Source organism: Rhinolophus ferrumequinum, chromosome 4 (genome assembly GCF_004115265.2).
Source record: "Rhinolophus ferrumequinum isolate MPI-CBG mRhiFer1 chromosome 4, mRhiFer1_v1.p, whole genome shotgun sequence".
Lineage (NCBI taxonomy): Eukaryota > Metazoa > Chordata > Mammalia > Chiroptera > Rhinolophidae > Rhinolophus > Rhinolophus ferrumequinum.
The window spans coordinates 78,383,726-78,411,240 of record NC_046287.1 but is presented as its reverse complement, the minus strand read 5'-3'; the positions used below and the strand labels follow the sequence as shown (position 1 = coordinate 78,411,240).

Genomic DNA, 27,515 nt, shown 5'->3' with positions numbered 1-27,515 from the left:
TACATACCTTTTGTTTTATGCATTTTGGAGCAAACAGAGGAGGGCAAAAGGTGTGCAGAAGGTTAAGAGAGAAAACATTGTGGAGACAAGAGAGATTTAGGCAGAGAGTAAGACGAGAGAGCAGCAGGAGAAGCCAGAATTGGAGACCGAAGTATCACAGGAGGGAGAGGAGGCCTGCGACCTGTCAGATGGCCATACCTGAGACCAGGAGCAGGCACACAGGAGGGAGAGGTAAGAGAACCTTTCCTAACATCGCCAGTCTAATCCATGAAGAAGCGCCATCCATCAGGCCTGGGGAAAGCACACAGCATCAGTGTCTCAACCTGATCTCTGAGCATTAAAACATATGTGACGTGCTTCACAGACCATACAGAAAGGACAGAAACGGAGAGTTAAGCATATAATTATAATATAAATATGAACACACTTCGCTGGGTTAGATTTTAATAAGATTTTAATAATATTGGGAAGCAGCCAAATTACAAAATGCCCCAGAATATGGAGTACAAAACCTCAGAGACAAAATAAAAACTCATAAAAATATAAGAGCATTTTAAAACAGTAATTATCTTTAGGATAAAGAAACCATTTTCTCAACAGAGGTACGTACGGAGCATGTTTAATAAAAATTAAACGACATAAAAGACAAGGTGCACAGCCACACATTCCCCGAGTCGCGGCGATCAGGAAGGTGAGATCTGTGTCAGTGAAGGAAGGCACGTGGCCAGGAGCACAGATGAGCTCCCATCACCAATACATCTGGAATAAACCGCCTCGAGGCGGGCCGAACGTCCTCACATTTCCCTTATAGGATAGGAACTAATTTACTCCCCCATTGTGGAGTGGCTGCGGAGATAAGCCGTGCTGGCACGTGGAGGAATGACAACACGTTTCCGAGTGGCAGAAGTGGTGCCTGGCCCATCTGCCCATCCACCGTCCCCAGCGCACAGCAGGGCGTGGTCTTGGGGGCCGTCTCCTCTGGGGAACAACTCATTATTCAGATAAATGAATGGGAGAGCTCCGTGGGACCCACAAACCAAAAGTAAGATGAAAAACCAACAGGGGTCCCCACCCCCAAAGGGACAATAGGCCACCACCCTGTGGGTAGCAGGACAGCAGAAGCTGAGAAAGTATCCAGAGCTCATTTACACCCACTGACGGTCAGAACAGATGTGCCATCTTCTCTAGGTTTGTTGGGAGAGTGGGTGGGGAGGGGTTTCCCTCAATTCTCTAAAGCAAATACTTAAATACTACTGTCATGTGGGTCCCTTTCCCCACTCCCCCCCAAGGACACTACATGTTATGCTTCATTTGGGCCAGATGTTCAAATCAGTGTGTCTGCTCATCCCGCTAGGAACACAACAATTACTCATTTGTCCTTCCAGCCTTCCAGCACATGTGGCAGTGTGGAGCAGCTGTGAGATGCCTGGGTGACGTAGAGCTGACGCCCTTTCTGCAGAGCCACCAGCATCCCAGCAAACGGGGACACAGAAGGGAAAGGCACCCCACTCCAGCCCTTTGCGACCCCACTCCAGCCCTTTTAAACCCTAAATCAATAGCTTAAACAGATGCAGATTCCATGTGATAGGAGGGAGAGTCAGGAAGATTTGAGGCTTTATATTCTTTAGATGTCTACTTTTGCTGCACTGGCTATTAAAAAGTTATGTGTAACTTCAAGATGAAAGGCATTAGCAGCTCCTTAGAAGAGGATAATCCCAGTCTTCTGGAGGTTTAATGAGATGTAACTCACTGAAGCTTCTGACTCGGCCTGCTGTTAATTGAATCAAAGTCAATGACAATCTTGCTGCACTTCGGCGTGAATTTCCTAAATGTAAGAAACACAATATATAATGATATTATTCAGTGAGTAGTTAAAGCAATTTGTTTACTTTGGTTCAACCTACATTTTCTGTGGGGAGGAAAATTTTTCCCAGGATTCACTTGATAGTTTATCCTATAGGAGCCAATTACAGTGCACCATACGGAGAGAAACATAGCCCAGAAAAAACTAAGACCAAAGAAGATGCATGGGGTGGTCTGATTTGGAGGTTCTTCAGCTAGCTGAGTTCATGAGTTATCGGGGAGTCAAAGAATTTCTAACAAGTTAGCTACACACCATGACACCCGATTACTAGGTTTCCCACAAGATTTAGCTTATTTTCTAGGAAATTTCTGTTTCCAATGTGGAATCACTCTAAAGCAAAAAAAAAAAAAAAAAATGTAAATTTTCTTCTACCTCTTGTACATAGCAAAATAACAACTAGGTTTAGTGGGGAGTCATTTTTAAAATCATGTTCTAAAAAATGCAGAAGTAAAATAAACCCACTATTTTTTTTTTTTACTCATTAATGTGCCCTCTAAAACAGTTAAAAAGAAATTATTTGGAAACTAAACATATTCTTCCAAAATTCAGTAAAGAGTAAATATCTAATTATTATTATGTAAATAATGTGGATTTCGTGTCTCACAAGGCACAACAGACTCATGACCTATAACCTATACCCTAATGATGACTACAAGAGGCCAGGTATGTTACTATTTATAAGGGCCCACAGCTGACCACAAAACTGGAAAGGAATTGTTTTGAAAGCTTTCATAGTCTCAAAAGAAGTTTCTACCATGAATAAAAGGTGGTTGAGCTTACTTGCAAGTAAAACATACCTCCCAATTTTGCCTAGCAAAGATAATCACAAAAATCTAAATGACTTCAAATTTCAATTTAAAATGTTGCTGTAAAAAGAATTCCCGGTGTTTCAAACATGGCAGGTCACTTTCATCCTAAATTTTCTAGGCCGGAGTTGTTACACTTGCAAAATTTACAAAGGTTTAATGTTAATATTATAATACTTGTGAATTTTTAAAAATGTCTCGCTACTAGCATAATTAGTCCAACCCTTGGAAGGCTACTAATATTAAAGTGTGATCACTAAACAGATTGTCTTCAAATACTTCTGTCACTGCTCTTAAAAAATCTATGCCTGAAATAACTCTTGGATTCTTAGCCCATCTCATTGAAAAAGATGCTTCCAAGTGTGCAAGTCAGGCAGCAAAGGTAGCAATTAAAGACCAGACCAGGTCAAATCGGTTTCTCCATCAGGCTTTCATTCCACCTTTCCCCCCGGTTCTTCCTACTTACCTAAACGTGACCCCAGCCATATCAAACAGGAGCCTCGCAGCTGTTGTCTCCTCACTATCATGGTACTTATCAGACATGAAAATAACTTCTTTGATACCTTAAAAGGTAACAAAGGAAAAAGCCCCATTAGTATACACACACAGCGATACTGCAGAAGCAGACGGAGCCCTGGCAGCATCTTTTGCCAGTGCGTTTGCACACGATGTCCAGTTACTGAAATATGTCTCTGCTGCTCTCGCATACAGCAGTGGATGGATTACATTTAATCTGCCCTCCAGTCTTTATGGATTTTTTTTTTTAACGGACGCAAAGTGAAAACATGTCAAGTAGTCAAGCCTTGATCCAATTAACCAATTTTTTTGACTGCGGGCAATCAAATATTCTTTATTCACAGGGCAACTACTCTTAACTCAAGAGGCTAACGGAGTTGGATGGAGAGGGCTGGCAAAGTCAGACAGACGTACTCCCGAGCTTCCAAGAATGGCTGCACAGACCAACTCAAGGCAGCACCACGGACAGCAGATCCAGTTTCTTTTGCTGTCTCATCAGGCAGTGCTGACTTGAGGACCAAGAAACTGGAGGGCACTTGATACACCATCCTGCTCTCCACCAGCCTCTGAAGGGACAGCAGGAAGATGGCCTCACAGGGCACCTGCTGTTCTTCCCACATGCCTGCCACCACCTCCATGCTTAAGGACGGCCAAGGAAAATTTCTGAAGGACCTCGCACCACCAGCGAGGGAGCCCACGCTACTTCTAAATGGAGACTTTTGATTCTGATAACCACCAGTCCTATTCTGCTCAGAGATCCATGGGCTCATGATAAACAGCCCCTTTAAATTGCACATCTGGCTAACACGATAAGTCTTTAAATCTCACGCCGAGAGTTTTATGGAGATAAAGTGCAGCTGAATCTTAGATGTGACAATTTGAAAAAGGTGAAATATCCAAATTACAATGGCATAGATTTATGGTAAGAAAAACTTAAAGTAGTACCGTTGGAGTCTTACGACACTGTTGTGCAAAGGTATATTTAGGTCCTCAAATATCTACCATATATTAGATACAAATTAAAATTTCATATACAGAGTCCCAGCTGACCTTGTTTCTGACAGAAATTCATTTCTCTCCCTCCCCCCTAATCTATGCACAATATGTCAGAGAATAGTAAATTGACAGTAATTATATGCAAAGCCTGTGTTGTTTTTTGGCAGCTTGCAGTTTAAGAAGTTGCAAACTAAATTAAAAACATGCTAAGAATCACAGAGGATGCAATTAGTCTTAGAATACCTGGCACCATTCAAAAACAAAACACGGGAAATATCTTGCAAAGTTGATAGTGCAATTAATTTAGATCTAAACAATGGCAATTTAAGATCAAACACATCTGCAATGAGCTACCGATGAGCAGGTAGTGATGCAAATGTGACAAATGGAACGGCCGGTTCCTACCTGCCTGGATGATGAGCTTAGCACATTCGTTACATGGGAACAAGGCCACATACATAGTACAGCCTTTCACGTCAGACGAGTTTTTGTTCATGATGGCATTCAGCTCGGCATGGCACACTGTGGATGTGAACCAGAAAAAAGGAAACACTTAGATTGCAGCTCATGAAGAATTGACTAATAGTGTTGAAGCATTTCATTCTCCCTCTGAAATAACACATAATAGACTCGATTTAAAAAAAAAAAAAAAAAACCTGATTAGAACTAGAAAGTACTAAGAACACCAAATGAGGGCCATGTGGTTTGACAGGTTGGCAATTACCAGCAAAACGGTTCACCGCAGCAGCCCTGGGTCTGTAAGCACCTAGAGCAGCCAGAAGGGGCCAAGGCCAAGTATGTTCACCCACCCTAAGCAGAACAATAGCTCTCCATTCCACAAGACCCTGGGGTACGGAACTGCCCACATAAAAGGGCCTGTTTGTGTGTTGCTATGCACAAGCAGGGATATTCACTACTGGTGCTAGTAAGAGGGCAGGGAGCAATTTTAAGAGAAAGAGAAACAAGAAGTGAAGCAGAGTATTTCTACCCCGAGGGATTTGCTTTACCTCCTGGTTCTCAGCCCACATACTCGTACACACAAGCAAGATGCCAATGGATAACCAGTAGTTTGTCTTTATGGAAAAAACATTCATCCACTTAATGGCAATGGAAAGTCAAGTTCTTGCTATCCTGGCTTATTCCACCACAGATCCCACATGGTGATCCGAGGTCCTCCCGAGACTTGCCTGAATTCAAGGTTAAAGGGAGCACCCTCCTTACCCGCCCGCACCTCTCAAAGCCCACCCATCTTCCCAGGCCATTTGGCTGGGGGTTCCCACCACCTAACCCACAGGGGGCTTCTCTCAAGGGACGAGTCATACTCACCACGGCAACTTAGTTTGGAATCCCCCACCTGTTTTGCAAGGTCGCTGTCTGCTATCTTATGTTACTATGTCATTTTCTGGGTGCATTACCTAAAACTATAGTATAATCTCCTTGTGGCAGTGATTCACAAACCTGTCTACATGTTGCAATCCCCCGGGCAGCTTCCAAATTACCAATGTCTGTGTCCCACATTTGGAGCCTGAGATAGTCTGGAGTGTAGCCTGGGCTTGGAAATTTTTAAGAGGTTCCCCCACATGATTCTAACATGTAGACACGATTAGGAAACAGTGCCTTACAAAATCCTCTGGTATTCCCAAGGTGACTTAACACACGTTATGTACACAAGTGATAAAATAAATGCTTGTTGAACAAATTAATGACTATCTGGCCATGGTCCAAATCACACAATCTCCTAGAATTATAAATATGGGGCCTTCAAAGGTCTCCCCCACGCTCTTCAACTCACCAACCAGCCTTCTACACGTAACACCTTCCTCCGGGAGTGTTAAGGCCTAAACTCGTGGCCCTCCCACATTTTGGCCATGAAGTCGTCCATCAACGAGACTTTATTGAGTGCGATTGCGGTACGGACCCTGGCCCACCTCCCTCCCCAGGCTTCCTGCTTTCAGGGGGAATGGCCACTGTCCGTGTGTGTGTGTGTGTGTGTGTGTGTGTGTGTGTCGCCCCGGCTCAGCAATGCTGCAGGCAGAAAGCTGACCTAGGGCCCTCCCAGGAAATGTTGGGGAGTGCTCATTTTAGTCTATGAAGACCACCATTTAGGAGGTCTTAGTTGTGTGTGGAAATGAACAGTCTCTGGCTTTGTAAGAAAATCTAAAGAAAAAAATTGTCATCAGATCGCAGCCCATCAGAGGACAATTGCCACGGGCAAGAGGGACCTGGGCCAGCTCTCTGCGCCCCACTGGCCTATAAACCCTGAGGGGGTTCGAGGACAGGAGAGAGGCGAGGAAGACTCTGACGCTCAGGGACTGTTGGGGGCTGGCCTCGCAGAGGTCTCGTTAGCCCCATTTCCTTCCCTGGTGACCCGGATGCTCCCAAACTGGGATTAACACTGCTCTGTGTTAAAAACAATTAGATGTAATTATTTCTTCTATTTCCCCCCTGAGGGCAGAGACCAGTCTTCTACGTTCTTGGTAACTTCCCCAGAGTCTAATTCAATGCCACCAACATAATGGGTGTTAAATATTTATTGAACGAATAAAGGAGGAAATGCAGATTCCAATTATTGATGGCGACAGGAAATACAGCAAGTCCTCTTATCTTCAAATATCAAAAATATGCTTTCGCATCTAATAAATATTTTTTGATAGTGTTGGTATTAATATGTAGAGCTACAGAGTTTCTGACTCTGTTAGGATACCTATTACATTGTCCTCTTTTGAATCTCTAAAAAGGGTCATATTGACTGCAACTATCTTCCTCTAACTCACCCTAGGCAGTTGGGGCAAAATTGAACATTGTATGTCTAGATCCGTTAATGAAAATTACCATAGGAAACAGAGTCTCTTGGACAGCATCCAACATCCCTGTATAAAGGGTGTATCATTTTATATGAAGAATACACAGGACCATAAACAGACTTCCTTTCTCTTAAGTACAGAAATCACAAGATGAAAAATACGAAGCTTCTTGTTAGAAAAACATGAGGTCTACTGGGTCACTTGAATAGCTGAGCGTCAAGCACACATGAGGCTCTTTAAAGGGGATAGTTCACAATCCACAACCCCACGTACTCAAAACCAGACAAGATAAAAACAGAACTCAAGTGTTCTATCCACACTTGATTTCTCTGATTCATCCCTAACCTCTTTAACTTCAGGCATGACAAACACCCACTCCTGCCTCCTCCGGGGAGAGAGCCCTGTCTCAACGACACTGGCTTCCCTGGTCTGCTCCTACAGGGTTGTAGGGAGAAACCCCACCCAGGGCAGCACCTGACACCGCAGTCTGGCCCTCCCTACCTTCTAACTCCCCATGTGCTGTCTGTCCAGATCCTGAAGTCTGAAAGGTGTCACCTTTCTGGCCTGGCACTGGCCTCTAAGGTCCACGACATCCACAGCCTCTGTGGCGCTGACCCTCGGCTTCCCCTCTGACCTTCAGCTTCCCCTCCGAAAGCACCGTGTGTTTCTCTTCAGGACTCATCCATCAGGAGGCACTCCTCAGTCAGGCCTCAGGACTCAGGACCCTACACTGTCCTCACAGAGGAGACTCGGCAGAACGACTTGGCAACTGTCCATTTGATTTATTTAATGTAGGTCAATCAGAATGGAATTTGGGGACTAATTTACCTGGAATGGCCATCTAAACTGATCAAATAACAGGTAACTGCCAAATCTGCTTCAGGCCACAAAGAGCCCTGGGGAGCAAACACGCCTGGCCTGTAACGGCTTTGCTCTGGGCCCTGGCTGACCTAACTACAGGCTAAGCATACCCGCCACCCTTGTATTCTCCACCTGCAGGGCAAGTATAGAAGAGCTTTGCAACAGAAGTCAGCCCTGGGGTTCAAGGTCCAGTTCTGCCACTTAAAGCTGTGAGACCCTCAACAAGGTACTAAGTGCCCTTTCGGTTTCCAGGAATAACACTGGCTCTCAGAAAGTGCATTTCCAACTAAATAAATAAAAGCAATTTTTAAAATATCAAGTATCCAATTTTTAGCTTTTTCCTAATGTACCCACTTTCCTTCCTCTATCCTCTAGAACAGCTGATCTTCTCCAAGGCAGGCTCCCAACCAAAAAACATGAGTCTCTTCTCCCACTGCCAAGGGCAAGGCCCGGCTCTCAGCCCAGCTCTCACGCCGGCCAGGCTGTTTCTGATGGCGCTGGCTTCTCTCTACTCCATTTTTCTTCTCCTTCACACATGCATATTTAGTCTCCATTCTGAAGAAGCCATCTTTTCAGCATTTTAGATCTCTTTAGTTCTTTCTTTCAAGATGAAATCATACCATCTACAACTGCTACTCTAACTTTTTAAATAACTGTCTCTTGACGTTGTAATGCATACAAAACCTCTAGTTGTCTCTAAAGCAATATTTCTCACACCGTAGGTCATGAAATCAGTTTAGTGAGTTATAAACAGATTTTTTTTTTCTTTTTGAATACATGGATGAAAAGAGAAGGGATGAGATCAGAATGCACTCCACATGGCAAGGTTAGATACTGCTCCTAAAAACTGTTCCATGTGTGTGTCTGTGTGTGTGTGTGTGTCTGTGAAAGAGATTCAGAAAAAGCTGTTTGCTGAGTTGCCATATAAAACGTTTGAGAAACACTACTCTATGGAAACCTGCTGACCTCTGTAATCTGCTAGTAATGTTTACAGACATTTTTTTAAATGGCCCTGATTTGTAGCATCTGCCCATTTCTGTGCTGTAAACACTCCCACATGGCCAATTTCAAGCTCCCAACATGACATGGATTTGGAGAGAGATGCGCACATCTGTTTGGGTGAGCCGGTAAGAGCCAGTTCCGTCACACCACTGGATGGCCTTGTCTTGGCCTAAATCCAAAGTCTCGTCTGGCTGCAGGGATCTGCCTGCTCCTCTGGCCCGATTAGTGACTGCCCCCCCATTCTACACTGTCTCAGGAACACCAGCCCCTTTGTGGTCTCCTGTTTTCTGTGGGTCCTTTTCCTTCTCTTGCCTTTCTGGGCATTTCCCAAGGTTCAATCCTGCTCTTTTTCTCCAGTAGTCACTGACTTGAACAACTCATCCATTCCTAGATTCTCAGATAGCAGATCAAGTTGTAAAACCCTAAACCTACGTTTCTAATCCCCATGTCTCATCTTCTCAGGACTCTTCGCTTGGTGGTCTGAGGCTTCCCTGTAACTTTTCTCACTATAATAAACATTCCACTATCTGACAGCAAGAAGTTAAAGAATAAATTTATCTTTTCGCAGTGCTAGCATTTTTATTGTGTTGCCTCAGGAAAAATGCTGTAAGAGCCACAAACACATGAGTGCAAAAACCAACCAAGGAGGATAGTTCTCATCGAGATCTTGAGATGAGCATACTTTTTATATTCTTAGTAGGAATAAGGACCAAGTATCCCAAAGGTAGAGTGTTTAGGAAGTACTTATAAGATAGCTAAATTGTCCCAGAAAATGACAAATTTTCCAACTATTTACCTAGAACTACTCATCTATGGCTAAGCAATAAGCAAAAGAACTCTCCAAATACTACAGGTATATTCGATAAGCACAAAGAGTAACACAAAACCCTTCAGTTATTCTCAACATTGTTTAAAAGGAAAAGAATCAAAAGCTAAAAATATCAGATTAACACTTAAAAAGTTCTCCATTGCCAGAAGGAGAACCTCTGTTTCAGGTAATTATAAGACAATTCATATGCTTTGGTCTTTTTTTTTTTCTTTTCTATTACTAACTGTCAGAATTCAGAACTGCATTAACCTTGGACCATGGAGAAGAGACTGTATAATTAGAAAACTGTATTTTTCAAATTCCCTCTTACTCAGGCTTGATTAATCCTTACTGTCTCATGTAGGCGGTTCTCTCCAAGTTTGACAAATTAACAGGATATATTCCATCCTTGGTTAGATTTAGATTTAAGACATTCAACATTTTATAAATTTGACTTTCATCTCATTTGATATAAGACTAATACAATATCTATTTTAGACAGTAGTATTATTAAGGTTACTTTAATAGGTTTAAAAAAAAAACCTTCAATAATGCTAAACAAATGCTAATTGCTGAACACATCATTTAACAGTAATAGTATGACTCTGCCCTCAACTTTTCATGTGCTACCAGTACATGATGGGAAATACTGGGAGCTGATAAAATTTGGAGTCAGGAAAACTAAGTTTCTATTCAAGTTAAAGAAACTCTCCAGATTGTTTAAAATTCCTCATATTTAGAGGTACAGAACTTTACTTGATGAAAATTACTTCCTGAGGCCTGAAGGGTATTCTGCCAAGGCTGAGCTGAAAAGTGTGGAGTCTGGGGTGGCAGCTTTGTCGCGGTCAGGTTAGAGGGCCAGTCGTGGAGCACCTGTTGCCACTTAGCCCAGACCTGCACCACCTTCTGCCAACACATTCCATGCTGTATCGTACAAGCCTCAGAATGTCTCTGGGGAAACGCGCCTCTGCCCCTGACTGATGACCGTGAAGGTTCTCGGGCTGTGCAGCCACCCACATTCAAAGCACAGACAGTTCGGCTCACTGACAAGACAGAGGTCAGGACTCAAGAGCCAAGAAGCGTCTGCTCACGGCCTTCTGGAATACAAAGGTGGGAAGCTTCACCCTGCAATTAACAATTGACATGAAATGGGTACCCAAGTTCAAGGTTGACCTGTGCATTTTTAAAAATAACTCAATGTTAATTTTTGTAAGGTGTCCCACTGCTATTCTGATGACAAAGCCTTTTGTCATTACTTCTTGAAATACAGGTCTAAGTGTTTTCAGTTCTGGGGTCCTAGAGGTATGAGTCACTAAATCCAGGCACATCTCTCTCTTGGGACACGGGCACGCCCTCCCCTGCTCTCGATGCTCCAGATGCCCCACAGATGCTTCCAATGGCGGGTGGTGGAGGGTACGCATTCACTCCTCTAAAAGATCCATTTAGAGAACTGTTTCACTGTTCCTGAAGCTAAAATGGAATTTCAACTACTTATTTCTTAATTATTGAAAGATATCCTGACAGGGCCTCATATATCACTGCCAGACTCCAAAGTACCTATTCTTCAAGTCAATAATTTAACAATAGAGTAGTCACTATATTTAAGTCCCTCTTACCTACCATCACCCCTAGAACCTCTCCTAGAGGTTATAAAATGTTCATTATTATGTTTACCCCAAAATACAAATCAAACATTTCTAAAATTTGGTCCCAAACAATATCAGTCCTCCACCATATCTTCCCTCCGTGAAGTGTCCATATCTGTAAAGCAGCAAGGGGATTCATTATCAGGGTTTTCAAAGGATTTGAGACAAAGGTGGGGTAGGGGAGAGGCAGAAGCAACTGCAGTTGCTCCAACAGTTATAACAGTTCTCTAAGGAAATCCCAACCAAACAGGCCCGACCAGGCACTTCCTGTTCTTCTCAGCCTCTGCTCCCCACCCCTCAGCTCCAGAGCCCCTGTCCACAGTCTCCCCCTCCTGAGAAGTTCTTGGTGTGCACCAAAGCCTACTCCACTGTTATGGCTTCCCAGACAGAGCTCTGCCCATACCCCGCCCCTTCCCCGGGCCAGAAAAACACCCTTTGTACTGGGCTGCAACAGGGACAGAAGAGTGTTTACAACTGGAGCCGTTTCCCATATACGTGCAGTGGTAAGCCCTGGTTGCAAACATGACCCTGCCCAGGCAGATCACTCAAAGGACTGGACAGCAGAGGCAGGCAGGAGATGCCATGCACAGAAACAACCAGAATGCTAAGCGAAGGCTACAAGTACCTCCAAAGAAGGGCCCTGGAAGAGGCAAAGTGTTGCAAAAACCCAGGAAACGCGGGGTTAAGTGCACTGTTTGTAGGTAAACTGAACTGAATCTGCAGGGAAATATTGTCTCTGTAAAAAAAATGTATTTGGATTACAAAAGGCTTTTCAGAACAAAGGGGGTCTAAACTCTGGGATCTGCCTACAAGAGGGTTCGAGTCCCAGCCTCACTCAACTACGAATAGGAGAAATAACATCCTCCCTGCCTCCTATCTCCTGGGGTTACAATGAGGAGCACACGAGGAACGTGGTAAGGAAAAGCTTTATGAACTAGAAAGAATTCTGCCCAGGAAGCCATTGTTACCAACAGTCAGACCTGGGCTTGTTTTCTGAGAAAGAACAGCCACACCCCAGGCGGTCCTCCCTAAGATGAAGACCTGGGGCAATCAGCAGCCAGGAACAGGGTCTTCCTGACCAGAGGTGACAGCACATCTGCCCCCACTGAGCACACCGCAACCATTCCAGTCACTTAGAAACAGACACCGTGCCCCCCGCACCCCACTCCATGCACAGTCGGTGGCCTTTCTATTCAGAGGAGAACATAACTGGACCCACAACCTTTGGGCATCTAGGGTCACACAATTCCAGTGGAGAGACAATTTATTACTACAGCATAAGCTTACGTGTGAAAATATCAACAGGTAATAGTGATAAAGCAGAGGAAGCCAGCCCTGTGCCTCGAAAATGTCTAGACTCCGAATGTTACCACCTTGTGCCCAGAGAGGAGGTCTTTGCTAGAAGAAAGTGACAGCAGAAAGGAATCCTGGCTGGATCCGGGATCTGAAGACGAGCCGCTTATTCAAAAGGCAGCCAAATCCTCCAGGCTCCAACTAGTACAGCCCCAACTCCGAGGGCACCCCACCTGCTGATAGCCCCGGCCCCATGGACCACGGCAGGTTAACATCCCATCTCCACTCCTGGAACCAAGCCTCTGGGGCTTGTCCGAATGGGCCCAGTTCTCGGAGCCGTCCCACGGCTCTGCCTTTCCCTGTGTTTCCTCGCTGTATGTCCCCTCGGCCACCCCCTCACACACTCTGCCTCCCTTACCTGGTAGTTCTATGACCTTAGGATCCTGTGAGCCTCAGCCTCCTGGCCCGTGAAATGGACAGAATGAGAGCTGCTGAGACATGTGTCTGAGAACCATCGTGAAGACTAACATCTGTGAAGATGGACCTGACAAATGCTGGGGCTCCCTAACCTCTCCTGCTGGACACCCACCTGACACCAGTCAACCCTGAGCTGCTCAACTCAGGGGATGGGAGAGAGCAGACATTTATTTTTCCCTCTGCCCTGCTCTAGTCCCCACCCCGTCCCCGTCCTTGCTGCCTATTGCTAAGGCTGGCTGGCAGCAACTCACGGCACCCAGGGGAGCCACTTAGCCCCAATGGTAGTGCTTAGGGCTAAAGAGATTTCTGACTGAGATTCCATTATCGATAATAAAGCCCCCAAAACTCTAATTACACTGCTTCCCTAGGCACTAAGGGCAAACAATCAGGTCAGAAGGAGGAGGACGTGGAAATGCTGCATTTCATCGATGGGTGAGCCGTGCCCAACTCCCTTCTACTGCTCATGTGAAATACCTTTGATGCCTAAAATGTAGTCAAGACGAATAGAAACAGAACACCAATCTTGGTGTGACAGCTTTGTAAGGCAAATCCATACTATAAAGATTCAAGGCTTCCCTCTTGTGTTAATAGCTTTTAAAGGGTAAACTGGAACTGAGCAGCGAGCACTGGACTAGGAGTCGGGATGTGTGTGTTCTAATTAATTCCAGCTCTACGAGGCACGCCCCAGGCCACTCACTGATCCTCAGTCAGTGGGGAGAAAATGGAGCTGAACTGACCTAACTCAGGATTCTGATACGAGATAGAGCTCCTGACACTGCCCTCCATTCCTGGGACATTTCTCCAGCAGGCCTTCTCCACTGCACACAACAATCTTTTCTTCCTTTCCCCCAGTGTCCACACCTGCTCACGCTCCTCCCTCCTCTTGCAGAGGACAACCACCTTGACCTACCCTTCTCTGAAATGCTGTAATCGATCATACGCATGCCCACCTGCGACACCCTGAACCTTTGGGTCAGCTGTCATCGCCCCCTCTTCGTGTCCTTCCGGTTACTAAGCAATGTGCCTCTTTTCCCCATTTTGTATGTCAGTCTCTCTCTCCCATCTCTCTAGTCCCATCAGCAAATGTGTGCTGCAAAAACAAACCAACAAAGAAACAAAAAAGATTCTCTCCTCCTACAAACAATATAAACCTGCTCTTGGCCCAATCTCCCATTCCAGCTATGACCCTATTGTTCTGCTCTCTTCACAAACATCTGAAAACAATGCCTACGAGGTCTGACAATTAAGTTCGCGAACTCATCCTAGAAAAAGTGCTACATCTCTCACTGCTGAATATCACTACGGTCACCTTCGAAGTGCTCCCCTTGGGAAGCTATGCACCGATGCCAGCGCCTAGTCCACCCTTCAAAGCAATTTTGGAACGCTTTTTCTGGAATGGCCATCAGAGCTGTCGTCGTATTACCCTTGATGTCCTGAATGCCATCAAAATGTCCTCCTTTCAGTATTTCCTTTATCTTCAGGTAAAGAAAGAAGTCATTGGGGGCCAGATCAGGTGAGTAGGGAGGGTGTTCCAATACAGTTATTTGTTTACTGGCTAAAAACTCCCTTGAAGATAGTGCCATGTGAGCTGGTGCATTGTCGTGATGCAAGAGCCATGAACTGTTGGCGAAAAGTTCAGGTCGTCTAACTTTTTCACGCAGCCTTTTCAGCACTTCCAAAGAATAAACTCGGTTAACTGTCCAGTTGGTACAAATTCATAATGAATAATCCCTCTGTAATCAAAATAGGTTAGCAGCATTGTTGCAACAAGTTCGTGAACTTAATTGTCCAGTATCCTATATATGCTGTCCCCACTTCCTCACCTTTTGTTCCTCCTTCTACGGCTCCTATTTGCCTTCCAACCCTGCCACCCCATGGGAGCTGCTCTTCGAAACATTAAGTGACCTTCTTAACCCCCATGGACCGGTTTCAATCCCCTTAGACCTCTCAGCAGCCTTTGACACAGCTGACTGCTCCTTCCTTTTTCTTTACAACACTGACCTATGTGTTCCATGATATCCTGCTCCTTCTTTGCAGGCCCTGCCTCCTCCAGCCAACCTCTCTCAGTGTTGCAGTTCTCAGGGATCAGGCCAGGGCCCAGCCTTTTCCTTTCTCCCTAGATCACCTCATCCATTTCCATGGCACTGATGTCACCCAAATGCCAAGCATGCAGATGCTGACATCTTCAACTTACATATCCCCCTGCATTCATACACCCAACCTGACTACCTGACACCTTTCCTGGGAGCTCCTACTGACATCTCAAACTTCAGGAGTCCAAATCTTCCTTCATCTTTCCCCAAACCTAGGTGCTTAAGCTGGAACTGTATGAGGGGAAACCAGTCTCTGTCTTCTAACCGGTATCACCTAGCCCCCTTGATGCTGTCTCCAAAAGACACCCTACATTCACCCTTCCTCTCCACCTCCAGCACTCCCACCCCACTAAATGCCCCCCGCCCCAACCCAGTCTGTGGCTATCAACTCATAGATGGTCTCTCTGTTTCCATTCTTCCCTCCAACCCATTTCCCACGCAAAACCAACATCATCTTTTACATCCAAACTCCTTACCCTACAGGCCCTCAACCTCACTTTACTACTCTAATGTCACCCACTAAATTTGAGCCAAAGTCTTTCCTTCCACGTGTTCCAAATGCCTCCCTGTCTGCGGGCCTTCACCCAAGCACTCTCTCTGCAAGGAATGTACTTTCCCATGCTCTTCGTACCCCCAAACACTGATGACCCCATCTTTACCTGATGACACCCATCTAACCCTTCAGAGCTCAGTTTAAAAGTCACCTCCTCAGAAAGGAATAGTAGTCAATAATATCTGTTTATTTCATTAGTGTCTACCTCCTCCATTTCAATCTGCACACTCCTTGAAAAGCGGGACATTGGACGTTTACCGCTGCCACGTGCCTGGCCCAGAATACATATATTAGATACCCTATAAGTATTTCCTGAGTGAATGAATGACGACAGGTGAATGTACGCTGGAAAATGTGATGCATTATAAAATTAGTTATAATTTTTCAAAAGGAAGCAAGATGATTGGAGAACTCCCCCATTACCAACAGACGACTCAAATGGATAAAAGAATAGATGATGACTCATTAGTATTTATTTCAATTCCTAAAAAGTTATAACTCACTCACGGAGGAAAAAAACGACAATGAGGAATTCTGCTTCCCTCTTTCACCTAAATTCAAAATTAATGGCATTTTGAGCAAAGTCTTTTAATTGCAGAATTAAAAAATTCATGCTCAGTTATCACACTCAATATTTTAAATTTACTATGGCATCTATCATTTGAAAGAAGCACAGAGATAAAATTTACACCTCCACTAATTGACTAGTACCTACCCTCCCGACTGCTGAACAGAGAGAAGAGTGAGCTCCCACACATTCTAACTCCCTTGCTTTCACCAATATTTACCATTTATCACAGGATTTACTTATTTCCATTTATTCCTAATGTCAGGCAAGCATCCATGTTCCAATAAACAATGGCACATTGACTGGTTTACAAAAGGATCTCGAAACTCCTTTCTATTTGGTTTTAGAATAACCTTTTATCCCCAAAGAGTTCTAAGGGCGCCTCCTCTATTCATATATTTTCTTGTACTTAGACATGGGTGTTTTTTTTCATCGCTGTCCTCCAAACTTTTTTCATCCAATGTCTTCTAATCTCCGTGTCTATGGGGTAACTTACACACTTCAAATGCCCCTCCTGCTTGTGCATAAGTCTCTCTGGTTTATATTCATGTTAGAACTGGAGCAGATTTGAACCTTTAAGGAGGGAGGGACTAAAGCCTGTTTCCGTTCACTTGTCCACAGGCACAGATGCATAGTCTCTGTGTCACTGCCACCGACGGCTTTTTACAGCTCTGTACTTTCACCAGCAGAAACAGTACCCTCATCCTACGCAATCATAGCTATACTGTTTAATTTTTATTTAGAATTCTAGAGCTGGAAGAGTCCTCAGTGGTCATTTATTTCATAAACCTATTGAGAAATAAATGTCAAGTCATGTATCTAACAGTCCCCCCCGATCCCTGGATATAAACACCAGATCTAGAACCCAGGTTCCGGATGGCCAGTCCACAATTGTTTCACTTGAATCTGATAATTGCTGTTTGAAAAAATTGTGGGACTTTTCTTAGCAGATACACAAATTAAAGACACATATACTCCCATCCAAATAGAAAACAAACGTCCTAAGAAGTAAAACACAATATAAATACTATCTGCAAAAATCCCTAGGAAGCAGGTTTTAGTTCATATTGCTGGGAGCAAATAGTATTATACATTCTATTTTAATACCAATATTAACAAAGCTTATGAAAGAGAGATTCTTTAAAAAACAAACAAACAAACAAACAAAAAAACCTCAAAATAAAATAAAACTAGGAATTTAGGCCAATTTCAGAGTTCAGTCAAAATTGGCATAACGGCCACAGACAAAATCGGAACAAAGACCATGAGAGTCATCGGTGTCACATGCTCCCTGCACCAAACTCCACGGTGTCCCAGAGTATTGAAACAGAGACTTAGCAGACTTAAAGAATGAAAGACGTTATATTTATCATTAGGAATATCCTTTTGCATTCAGATAATTGATGTGCCCACATATTTTCCACAATCTAAAATAGGGTGTACGTGTCCCTGAAGTGTTATTGAGGTTATTAATTTTTCAACAAAACTTTTCTTTTGAGAGATAGGACAGAGACAAATTTCAGCCACTTCTGGTCATCAACGTGGGGGTCGCTAACCTTGAATTATTTTAAGCTTTATTACAAACTTCCATAAGGTAAACTTACTTTTTAAAAAATGAAGACAAACATGTGCCTTTTCAAGGTAGGTCTGATCCCAGACATGAGCAGTTCAGCTTTTCCTGCATCTGCTCGTCAGAACAGGAAGGTGTTACCATATATCCTTTGTACATATTCATAGTGAAATAGGAATCTCTAGCTCTTCAAAAATAATTAACCCTCAAACTATAGATTAAAATACATAGATAAGAATCAAGTAAATTAACAACAAAAAAAAATCACTGTTTATTCTTTTCTGAAAACTGTTTATACAGAATTATACCTGCAAGTGAATTTTTTTTTGGGGGGAGGGTAGCCTCACACATAAGCCACTGTGTTTCCGTTTATCTAGAACATCACACAGTGAAATCTGAGTGTGCATCTTGATTTATAAAAATCATCTACTTTATTTCTTTCCTGTAAACTTGCTCAAAGGTTTTCCATTGATTATACTAGTTGTTTTGTTCAAAAGTCCGTCATTAGACCTACTGTCAGGCCACAACTACGAGATGGCCAGGCAGGGGAAGGGTGATGGGAAGCTATAAGTGAAATTAGAATTCTGCAGGAAAAGACGCAGTAAGTCATCAAATCCGTGGATCTGCCTAACAAAACCAGAGGGCATTCAATTTCAACGGGCTGAAGGAACAAATTTGATCTTAATTACTAAGAAGCTCTTACAAGTTGTAAGGAAGTCACAGCTTAAGAAGGATCAGACTCCTAACTTCTTGATAAATTAGTTTCTCAAGACTAACCTTTTGGATGCCAAAGAAATACATCACATGCATGGCAGTCAGGAAAATGTCAGTGTTCAAGGGGGTAAGGTAAATGGCTAAGTAATCACTAAAATGACATCTATGCATGCTTAACAATATGCTAAATCTAAAAGATAAAGATTAAATTTAAATATAAAATTTAAAGGAGCACTGCCACACACTGGCAAAACTGCTTAAAATTGCCATGCCGAACTCTCGCCTTAATTAATTCCAGCACTTTCCTTCCTAGCATTTTATCCTTTTCAGAGTATTTCTGCAGAAATATGAACCGGCTCTGGAAACAGCCTCATGTCTCCATTTCTGCCCGATGCATCCAGCGTGTGGCGACCACCCACTTTTGGGACATTAAGACTATAGTCCTTCCACGATGAAGAAGTGTGATGCAACAGGCAAAGCAATCCTGGCTTCCTGAATGACTGGGACAGAAAAGGAGGCCAAGCTGAGGCATGCTTACCCACAAACCCCTTCACCAACGAGAAACAGCACAGCAGGAAAACACATGCAACTTGATGAGCGTAGCAAGCGCTGTTAAAATTGTGAAGTTGAACAATGCTCTCGAGGATGAAAGAAGTTGATTCTACTCCAACTCTCTGGTCTGTACACTATGTCATCAAAATTGGTTACAAAAAAAACCAAGGAAAGAGTAATATCTGAATTACCAGGAGTATTTTACCTCCATTTTATAAAATTGGTATTTTGATTAAATGTGCTTCACTGTGATGAATTTCACAGAGGAAGGAACTAAAAATGTCAGCTGAATACTTCATCCTGGGTTTAACAACCACCCCCTCATAAAAATAAAAATCTTCCAAAGTTTTTTTTTTTTATAGTAAATTAGACAAACCTGCTACTTCCTGGTTTTTTTAATTGTCGTTCATGTGAAAAGGTGTCACTGTTAATACCTCTGACTTCTTCCTGCCACTTAACGTTACTGACATCACACTATCTTTTGGATTTTTCGGGAAAGGGATGAGATAAAAAGCAGTTCCTTTGGCAGGGGAATTTTCATTTTCCATCTTAATACTACATTATAATCAAATAGTTTCATAAGTTTTGATCCTAAGGCTGGAAGAACAAAAACAGCCTTTAAAAATGCCTCTCCAGAGACACAGCCAGGAAAAGCTCCATCTTCCTATTATGTTACAAGTATTCAGTCTCCCTCCTTTCCACAAAGTGTCAATCAAGACTAATGACTTCCAAACTTACAGCATTAATAAGGAAAATTAAGTTATATATGTTGTTGGTAAACTCCAACTTGTACAAGTCCCATTTGGAGCTCCCCCTTGGAGAAACGTGAAAGCCAGCCATGAAATGGCTTTCTGCCTCATGCTAGGTGCAGGCCACCACGGCCAGCGCTTGCCCGCTGGGGAGTGACTTCATCTAAGCCTCCGTTCGCTCCAGTGCATAGTGAGAAGAGCTGGTCCACCGTGCTAGGATCTAGGCAACATTTCAGAAAAGCTGAATTCCTGTGCCCTCATGAGAGAGAGTAGGGAACCAAAGAGCACTGACCTTGGACATAGGAGATGTCACCTACCTATGTGGCATTACAGAAGTTAGTTGATGTTTCGGGGGGCCTTTGATTCCCCATCCGTAAAAGAAATAACGTAAACTTGGACCCTGCGGGCACAGAATCCAGGGCACTACTGAGGCTCTGGCAAGCGGCCTCAACATCATGTCCAGCACATAACACACTTTTTGCAAACACACACAAATGCCGTTTGATCAAGTCCAGATTAATGCAAAGCATTACTGATATCAAGTAGCTTTTTGTCATCACGAATTTTCTGACTCAAAGATACTAACAGTTTAACTAGCCTTATGTAGGAGTCCTGGAAGTTTTCTTGACATTTAAAAGAGGGTCCCCTGTATATTCAAAAGAATGAGAAATCGTTGGTCTAGAGCGTCAGATAATCGCTAAAGCTCCTTTACAGGGATTAATCCATAATCTATCCTTCCTAACAGAGCAGCTCAGCCACCATTAATGTCAGTGACAAAAGAAAGGGTTAAGCCTACGCAATCCCAGACACTAGCACTTATTTTATTAATTTTTGAAGTCTTAAAATGAAGCAAATAGAATTTGCATTTCAGTCAGTTATCACCAAATATTTCTATTTCATCCAAGGCTATCTAAACATTTATTACTCTGTGGCCCGAAATCCCTTGAAAAGACAATACTGAGTGTACAGTTTATTCGCCAGTCATCGTTATTCAGACTGAAAGCCCATCTGTATGTGTATTATGATGGCAGTAATACTAAGTGCCTTTTAAAAATCATTTAATACCTTCTACGACTTTTATGGTACATCAAATTACAAGCTTACTCTCGTGAAAGAAAATTGTCTACATTCTAACACAGCTACATGTAAAATGAATAATTGATGAATGAGGGTAAAGAGCTCTGAAAACCTAGAGGTATCATACGGATAGTAAAAAATAATGCAGACAGACAACCAGTGCCCAGAAACTCAGCAACTATTCAATAAAAAACAATCAGTGAAGTTGGACAAATGCCTGAGTGTGTGTGTGTGTGTGTGTGTGTGTGTGTGTGTGTGTGTGTGGTTTTTTTTTTTTTTAATTCCTTTGGAAAGGAGCTTTAAAAGGTATTCTCCCTCATTTGGACAAAAGGCAGTGTCTCAGAACAAACAAACAAAATCAGCTACTAGAGAGGTTCCGAAACACTGGGAAGTTGGGGAGATTGCAAATGTGCTACAAAGCCTCTGGCTTCTAGGTCACTGCCACTAATCTGCCTGGGGCTCACAGGTCCCGCTGGGTGGGCCACTCACTAACCAATGAGGACCTCTCTATAGTGGTCCAAGAACTGGCATCCTTTGCAACCAGCCTCAGTGCCACAGACTGACACCTCCTACGAATTCCTTCATATGGGATTTCAGCACAAGGACTGATATTTCACTGTCTTGACTCTGTGAGTAACGACTGTGGCAATCATATATTTCAGTATAGATCTTGAACACATCAGTGTAGACCCTTTCGCTTCTGTCATTTTTATATGAGACACTGAACTATACTGTGAAAAATTACCTTTGAATGTACCCACAAACAAGTAATCATTTCCCTTCTTTCTTACCATAGAAAAGCTTACAGAATCAAAGTCAGGATGACAAAAAGTTTCTAAAATATGTTAGCACATTTTTCATTTCACCCACTCCAATCAGCTAGAAAGTAGAGGCTGAGAAGACAGTTTTACATGCGCCCAGGTGGAATCCTACTCTTCCAACTCTGAAAAGGGGTGAAGTTAAATGGACTCATCTGACTATTCAATCCCCTTAATCACGAAACTTTGTTTTATTCTCTGAAAATCCTGAGTGCTAGTTCTCCCCGCCCTCATTCCTCAATTCCTTCTCCACCTCCAGGCATCTTTTTTTGTTTCTTTCCAAAACAGAGCAGTTGCCCATAGTAGTTTAAAAAAAAAAAAAATACTTCTGGGGTTTATTTAACATGACTAAGGTCCAGAAACATTAGTAAAAATATATAAATTACGCTAAATGTGGACTTGGAATTCTTCATGAGAAAAACCCAGAGGAAAACCTACTAGGAAAGAGTCAACAGAGCAGAAAGGTCTTACATCACTCCTTGAACCATGTGTCCTGAAGGCACAATCTCTCCCATTTGGATGGCCTTAATCTACTTGACTTCCACCAGAGCTGGGCTATTCACTTCCAGACATAAATACAAGCCCTAAAGTTAAGAAAAATCAGCAACCAGCGTATGCAGCCCAATTTGCCTCTTTTGTGGCATTAGTCACAAATTCTCCCAGGGCATTAAAGGAAACGTGAAGCTATGGCTTGTCCCTCCCAGATAATCTCTGAAGTGATTCTCCCTGGGGCTTAGATAGGAAACAAATTATAAGAGGCACCTTTCTCTAATTTAAAGATGAAAACCAGAGATGACCCAACCAAAAGTGTTCAGTCCCACACATCTGGCTTATGGTCTGACCACAACTGACTCTGGGACTGCAGAGCACCTGGGAACAGGAAGAGGCTACCGCATCATCTGTTTCCTGATGTCTAATCCACAGTTTGTTTCCTGCTTCCCAGAGATGAGCTTGAGCCAGATTTCCTGGGTAGGTACAGGGGCTGAAGGAACCCTGCTTCTCATCAGAGCAAAGCACCGGCCAGTACTTGGTTAGCTGGCTCTGCCTTCAAGGAGCAAAGAAACAACCTGCACAGCTATCATGCGCATTCCTCAGCCAGGAGCGGTGGCCCTCAGCAGGGAAGCCTGCCATCAATGCTGGTGTTCAACAGCCTGCCAGGTCACCCATCGCAATCAACAGAGCCCTGGACCTCAGGGACAGGCTGTGTGACCACCACCACGCTTCCATTCATTGGCTCTTTTTGGAATTTAAGGGATGGGAACAGAAAAATCCTAATTCAATCGGATTTATTTTCTTTCCAGCTGCTGATGAGTGAAAAGGGAGATGACATTTTCTGACCAATTATAACATTTAAACACTCACCGGGGCTATGCGACTATGCAGAATGGAACACAAAGCCTGACCTACCATAAGGGTATTTAGTATCCAGCTTTCTCTCCGCTGTCCTACTCCAAGGCAAGAGGTCATCGCTGCACCCATTTGGCATTCCATTGTATCCAATCCCGACAATCTTGTTCTCTGCATTCACAATGCAGGCTCCAACCTACAGGGAAATATACCGAAAGGCCTGGTGACTTCGAGTAGCTGGTCTGCCACTGGAGAGGCAGTATATGAAACCAGAGGCCTGCAGACCTCCAAAATGGGCACGCAGCTTCTGGAGGTGCTAAGAGCTCTGTCTCCCTGCTTGTTTTCAGTGGCAGTTCCCACAAGTCAAAGAAAAGAGCACTCCTGGCCCGAGGGAGGGTACAAGAGGCAGTGAACGATGGCACGTGACAATTTACTCTCTCACAGGAAAATGTAAGCATGTGGAATGCAGTACAAAAGACAGCAGCTTTATTCAGCCTTTGTAAACTGACACGTATAAACCCAGTCTCTCCCTTTTGTAATTTGCTCACTTACAGGTATCTCTGTGTCTGTGAGAGTCCAAACGCTCTCCTATAAAACTCACCTGGGAGTTTGGATCTTTGCTTCTCTGTGCCGATAAGAAGGCCACTGCCATGAAATACTCAGGCCATTCCAAATAGTCCTCCCGTTTTTTGCAAGGAATTTCACTCATGATGGATCTACAAGGAAAACATGACAAAACAGCAGTGGAGAAAAGCTGGTAAATCTGGTTAATCTGCTTTCCAGTTCAAACCAACCACATTTGAACTTTGCATCTCCAAACTCAGACACCTTCAGTTACATTTATAAATCAGAAATCACAGAACATGGACCCCAGACATTTTCTGGTCTTAAGAAAAAAATTAAGAAATTAAGTTACTATTTCAGAAGTTTGAACTTGGCACATATACCTTCACATTTCCAAATAGTACATCTATTTACTACTTTGCCATAAGATTTTTGTTGTTGTTAATACAAGCGCTTGCCCTACAAATTCTCAGCCTTCACCTCTCTCTTATAAAATGGAGCCAGCACAAGAGGGAAGGGGAAAGGAAAACATTTATTGATCACCTAACATATTTCAGATACTGTTAAAGGTTATACATAGCACCGTACTCAAACCTCATTTCTAGCTAAGGTAGATAGGAACATCTCAGCGACTCCAAACACTTAGGTAACTCCCCTTAAATCACACAGGATTATATCCATGTCAGTCTAATTCAGTTTTGAGCTGTCCCAACTCTGACATTAACCAGAAAATTAGTCCCTTTCACTTCCTCTTAGTTTCCCCAGATGGGACAGAGTTACTAACGCTGAGTACTGAATCAAATGAAGAGAAACTATGAAAAGTGTCACGTTTTAGTAACATGAGCTTTATGCATGGGCAGGCACAAGCTGTTGCTACAACAGGGAGGGCCCCTGAAGGGGACCTAAAACTTCCAGTAAAGTGGGTCCTTTCAAGGACAAGGAAGGAAGGCGACACAAGGTTTAGGTAGGTATCACTGAGAAGTCTCCAGAAAGCCTCGACGTTAGGGCTAAAGGAAAGTATTTCCCCACACTTCTAGGTGGGAAGCTTATGCTAATGTGCAGAGCGGCGCTGCTCAAGGCTGGGATGCAGTGAACTGGTGGGTATTGGGAACCAGGATTACCCATTGATTATGTGGCCCAAATCCTGAGACGCCTTTAAACCCTCTTAACTCAAGCGATGCTGCATTGGAACCTGGCTACAGGGCTCGCACCATCATGCCTGTAGTAGGGTACCAGATAAGTGCCTACCACACAGGAGCTGGGGAAGGGAAGAAGGAAAGGAACTTATCCTCCACCGGGCGCCTTCCCCAAGTCTGGTTCAACGCTCATTGGTGCCCCAAACCCAGCTGCAGGAAGAGAGGAGGGACAACTCGTCGGGGGATACACCTAGTCACTGGCCGGGACAGAAACCAAGCTCCTCCCACCCCCTTCAATTCCGATCCCGGGACGAAATCACGCATTACCACCGCACACGCGAACGCAAGAGGTGACTGCCACTTTCAGAGTCGCACATCTACTCTCTCTCTCTCGGCTTCCCGAAGGGGGGGAAGCCTCTCGGAGGCCGCACTGCCCGCCACGAAGTTAGCCGAGCACTTCCGACCCCGCATTCGTGTGCCGAACAGAAGGTTTAACCAAGAAGGGGACAGGCGCAGGATTCCCCGCCCCGCACCCCTGCCGCGAGCCCGGCGCCCCGCACCCCGCGCTCGGGCCGCTCCACGTGGCGCGCGGGCCGCGTACCCGCACGGCTGGCCTCCGCCCACCCTCCGGTCCCGCTCGGCGACCTGCAGGCCGGCGCTGGTCCCCGCCGCGCCGGGGGAAGGAAGTCGGGAGAAGAGGCGGGGCCGCCGCGTGGCCGGAAGGTAGACCCGGCCCGGGCGGTCACGCGCTCTGGGGACGGGGCCGGGCGGGGTTGCCTGGCTTCCTCGTCCCAGTCGTACAGTGAGCTCGCTCGGCCTGCGATCTGGCCGGCGACCTTTGGTTTTGCCCCCTGACTTTGCCCTGGTGCGCGCAGGGGGGCCCGCGAACCTACCCTGAGGCCGCCTCGCCACCCTGGGTCCTGAGATCCCGGAGCCTCCGCCCGCGTTCGTGGACCCTGGTGTGGGCGCCGGCCGCTCCAGGGCTCTGACTTCATAACTTGCCTTTTTCAGATCTCTGAACCTGAGGGAGTTGAGTGGTTCTTGTTGATGGTGAGGTTTTTTTCCCACCTGAATCTACCGTCAACTACTTAAAGCTCTTGCTACAATTCTATACATATCATGTGAATAAAAAACGACCCGAAAGAACATAATGCAATGAAACTGGAAGGGGCAGGAAATGAGGAGACGTGGCTTTGTCCTCTGGAATGGGCCTGCTGTGTTGCTGTGTCCTCGCGGGAAATATTGACCAGTGGCAGCTTCACAGGGTCGGATAGGGACGCTCTCTGCTTCAAGGCACAAATGCCTGGAAGCTACATTTGCATTTGTGCTTTGCATGGCCAGTTTACTGTTTCTACTCAGATTTTGTGGACGGTCCTGAGATGTGTGCTAAGCCTTCTACCCCTGCCCGACTCCCAGCACTAATCCACACACCCCTCTTTGGTATTCCCCGTTGCCGGCTATAAAATTGTGCGTATTTTGTTACAATTTTTTAAAATATTAGAAAAACATGTCACAGGTCAAAAGCAAGGACCTTCAGTGACATTTCTAAAGTCATATGCCCCAAGGAACTAAATCTGATTTTCTTGAACCTCATTATTCAGACGTCTAGCTTCTAAGTCTGGTGTAACATTGGTTCCAGCGCAGAGAATGACAAAAGAGCCCCTTATTGTGTTACACATGGGGCTTGAGGATACTGTCAGCACTCCATAAATAATAGCTACTGTAATAATCACGAGTTCTGATCCGCACATCCCAGATCTGAGCCACTAATCCAAACAAAAGCTTGTTAACTATATTAATTTAGCCGAACGGAGGAAGAATGATGAGAATAAACAGTTGGTTCTATCTAATTTCTCACTACAGTAGACACATCATTCTTCATCTCCATCGTCCAGCCTGTAGATTCAATAATTAAATTATGTACTGCATTTGGTGGCTGCCGGGAAAGCAAAGGGGAAAAATACTTCATCGTTAAGTATAGATTTTTTTTTCCTTGATAAGACTCAGGCTTGAAAGAGCTACATAGATGAAGATGATGATTTTTAATGTCAAGTTAAGTTTACGTGGCCATCTTGTTGCCCTAAAATTTATTATATGCTGAGCTCGTTTCCCCTCCCCCTCCCGAATCCACTGGTGGGTCTTTGTCACAGTCATGCATACTCTTTGAGTCTTCATAGATCCATTTCTCTTCTTACCAACCTCCAACCTATACATCACCAATTGCTGCTGGTCCTTCAACCACAACATCATTAAGCTTTCTTCCTTCCTCTGCTCTGTAAAGACTGTCATACATAATTTAGTTACTTCTCATCGTTCTCCATTTTGGTCAACTCACACACTCCCCTCAGCAATAAATTCAGGATCCTGCTTGCTGCAAACACATTACCCTGAATGTTCCTGCATTTCACTGAAAGTCTCCAGTCTTATAAGATGATATCATTCATAGTACAGGAAATCCTCCTGATTCATCGTTTCAAAATTTTAGGTTTCAATTATTCTGCACCAACAGCAAACCCAGGCAGCCAAGGAGGGGGGAAAAATGCATTTCTTGGTTTATCTTGCTGATTAACACCTTGTAACTCCAAGTGTGGCTGTAGGGGTTAAGTCTCTCTTGTTAATACCTTGTATTTTGGTTTATAATCGAAGATCTTTCTCCCCCAACCACAGACACAGAGGCTCACTATGTTTTCAGTTATATCAA

General features: G+C 44.1%; 1 protein-coding gene across 3 annotated transcripts; it reads right to left on the bottom strand.

The window, feature by feature from the left end:
* Positions 1-436: 436 nt before the first annotated feature.
* DCTD (dCMP deaminase) lies at positions 437-25,542 on the bottom strand. Of its 3 annotated transcripts, none has more exons than XM_033105118.1 (6): positions 25,416-25,542; positions 23,716-23,830; positions 23,175-23,310; positions 4,588-4,704; positions 3,137-3,233; positions 437-1,825 (listed from the first exon to the last, which is right to left on the bottom strand). In XM_033105118.1, the coding sequence occupies exons 2-6, from the start codon at positions 23,821-23,823 to the stop codon at positions 1,747-1,749; spliced, it is 537 nt and encodes a 178-aa protein (XP_032961009.1). In that variant the 5' UTR covers positions 23,824-23,830; positions 25,416-25,542; the 3' UTR covers positions 437-1,746. The 3 variants fall into 3 exon arrangements, with proteins under 3 accessions (XP_032961009.1, XP_032961007.1, XP_032961008.1); XM_033105116.1 differs by having other exon boundaries at positions 25,460-25,489; XM_033105117.1 differs by lacking the exon at positions 25,416-25,542 and adding an exon at positions 25,142-25,325.
* Between the last annotated feature and the right edge of the window lie 1,973 nt (positions 25,543-27,515).